The 2,685-nt window shown below is 53.7% G+C and overlaps 1 protein-coding gene across 1 annotated transcript in view; it reads left to right on the forward strand.

Moving 5' to 3' along the window:
* Positions 1–271: 271 nt before the first annotated feature.
* The window catches only part of VDBG_08582 (predicted protein), a gene marked incomplete at both ends in the record, with an annotated part of 4,915 nt that continues 2,501 nt past the window's right edge, over positions 272–2,685 (forward strand). The window contains 2 exons of the mRNA XM_003001491.1: positions 272–1,942; positions 2,077–2,589. Coding sequence (XP_003001537.1) covers positions 272–1,942; positions 2,077–2,589 — 2,184 coding nt within the window. The remainder of the gene's footprint in view (positions 1,943–2,076; positions 2,590–2,685) is intronic.

Raw genomic sequence — 2,685 nt, forward strand, 5'->3', positions numbered from 1 at the left:
TTGTCGAAACAAAGGACAATCCAGCCGGCTGCTTTCGACTGTGACAAAGCCCTGAAGGCCTCGAAATGTCACTCTTTGTCCCCTCGATGCGTGTGTTCCGCCCAATCATACTGTTGAAGGGAAGAATGAACATATCGCATATCATGTAAAGCGCCCTACATGCCCAACATTAGGCTATCAACCTCAACTCGTGGCACCTTCACCCCTTTCCCGCCTAGACGCCCGACTGCTGTCATCCTGCTCCAATTCTGTCACCATCACTCTGTTCGCCATGGATCCCCTCTTCGACCTGCCCTCTCTCGGGACCTCTCGCCAGTTCAACGTCATGACCGACGAGGAGCGCAAGGCTCTGTTGACTATGAGCGCTATGGACAAGACTGGGTGGGCACCTGAATCGTTCAGAGACGGTCCTTGGGGTATCGCCGACGATCCGCAGCACCCGTGGCGACACAAAGACGTGCCGGGCTTCTTAGGCAAGCTTGGCTACGGCACCGTGCATAGAATGCCTGAAATCATCGACGAGAGGAGGGCTAGAGCATTGGGAAAGCTTTGGAGGGACGAGGTTTGGGGCGCCTTTCTTCCTCTGAACGAAAACATTAGACGAGATGGGGATCTCATCATCTATATCTTGGCCAACGAGCAAGTCCTTCCCGACCACGAAATCTCCACGTTGCTGTCCAATGCCTGGGAAAATACCAAGAGAATGCCTCTCTACGCACCACTGTTTGGTCAGACTTCGGTCACTGAAGACGCTCCCGAAGGTTATCGCGATTACCTGAGTCACTGGCGAGGCACCGTCCGACACGATTGCAAGGCAGAAGCTGATCCCAGCAGCAACAGCCAAAAAGCAGACAAGGCTAGCTGGACACGCCCGCTGCTTGATGTCAAGATCAAGGAGCCACAGATATTCAACGACTTTGTCGCTCGCAACATGCTCGCACTCACTATCCCGTGGCTTCACACAAAGCATCTCCTCAATCGGCACACGCTCTGGAGGGTCATCATGGATCGATGTACTGCGCAGCCATACGACTTGAGTCGAATAGACTGGATTGCATCCCACCTTGCTCGCTCAACACATCTCGCCGTTCCACCGTATCGAGATGGATGGTTCATGGGGTTCCCGAACTTAGAGATTGGTAACAAGTATTGGACCAGCCTCGAACAGATCAGCACCCAAACCATACCCACTGATGCTCGGGTGCACTGGCATGGTCTCAATATTATTGACCCAGGCCCTAAAGAGCTTCGAGATCCTCGCTTCGTGGCCCTGCGTGATAGCGGCCTCGTGTACCCTTGGGGCGAGGGTCTCCTTCTTCTCCAGTGTCAAGGAGCTATTTCTCGCTTCATGGAAAATCTAGTCCCATCTCTTCTTGAAAGACTAGCGTTATCTAACGAATGGCCAAAGAAGATGCTGAAGCCGCTGATGAGCATAGATCCCTATGCGAATGAGGCCGAGGAAGCATCGGTCATTGAACCTGGACTCTTCGGCCCCGACACTCAAAAGCGCATGATGAGCTTGATTATGCTGGACAATGTCCATCTGAGACGTTTCGCTACCAAAAGGCTAGGTTGGCTTACCTGGGATGACCCTGATTATCGACCTGTGGGGGCTTCGCCTACTTCACGAGCTGCCGCGTTCAGAGACTATTCCCTATCCCTCTACCGCGCCTTAGCCGAGCTCAGGCATAATCCGATCGTATTCAGGAAATTCTTTGCCGCCGTGATGGAGGCACATCCCGGCGGCGTACCAGAGAATGTAGCTGCCGCAGCCTCATGGGAAGCGAAGAGGGACAGAAAGCTGAGGGAAAAGGCAAGGAAGAAGCGCGGTGGTGCCGGTGCTGGTAATGCCGGCACTGCTGCTGTCGCCAGAGTGTCTCCTGAAGCTCCTGCTGGTGGCGAGCTTGCAAAGGTTGACGCTGCGGAAGATGGCGATCGGGTAGTACGCGTACTGGCCACATCATAAGCACTGATATTGACGCTAAGAAGAGTCTCGTCAACGACGTGCTGAGGCGAGGCATCAGGGCCATGATCTACCGACTCGAAATATCTCATGCGATTCATTTACTGTTCCAGGACTTTGCGAGTGCCACAGCAAAAGATTGTCTCGAGTCAGACAAGGAGGTCAACTTCCTGGCCGATCCGCTTCCAGGCCCTAAATCGCGTGTGTCGTGGGATTCTCTACTGGCACACCTACGACGATTTGCGGAGATTCTCAAAACGCTGCTTGTGGACGATGGTTTGCTTCACTCGTCACCTTGGATTAGGCAGAACTTTCAACGCGAGACTTGCAATGGAGAGTGGGAGTCGAGAGCTGCCGTGGGGATGTCACACATGACCCCGTGGGCACTTCCTACTACTTTTCTTCCTTTTGAACATCGTTTCGCACGCAACATCGGCGCACTCCAGCGGGACGAGCAGGCCCTGGTCGACGATTTGCAGCTACTCAACCACGGAGACGGAGAGGCTGCTGGATTCATCGGCATGTGGCGTGTCATTCATGAGATGGCCAACAACGTGGGAGACATGTCGGAGCGTGGCTACTTTGAGAGCCAAAATACTAGGGGTCTTGCGAATACTCTGCACCATGTTTTGAGATGGAGCCGCATCATGGAAACGATCCATCCACTTCGCCTCAGTCCTCAGCAGTACGATGCACTGCTCAACGACTCAAAGCATCTTGGA

Source organism: Verticillium alfalfae, genomic scaffold (assembly GCF_000150825.1).
Source record: "Verticillium alfalfae VaMs.102 supercont1.12 genomic scaffold, whole genome shotgun sequence".
In the NCBI taxonomy this organism is placed as follows: domain Eukaryota; kingdom Fungi; phylum Ascomycota; class Sordariomycetes; order Glomerellales; family Plectosphaerellaceae; genus Verticillium; species Verticillium alfalfae.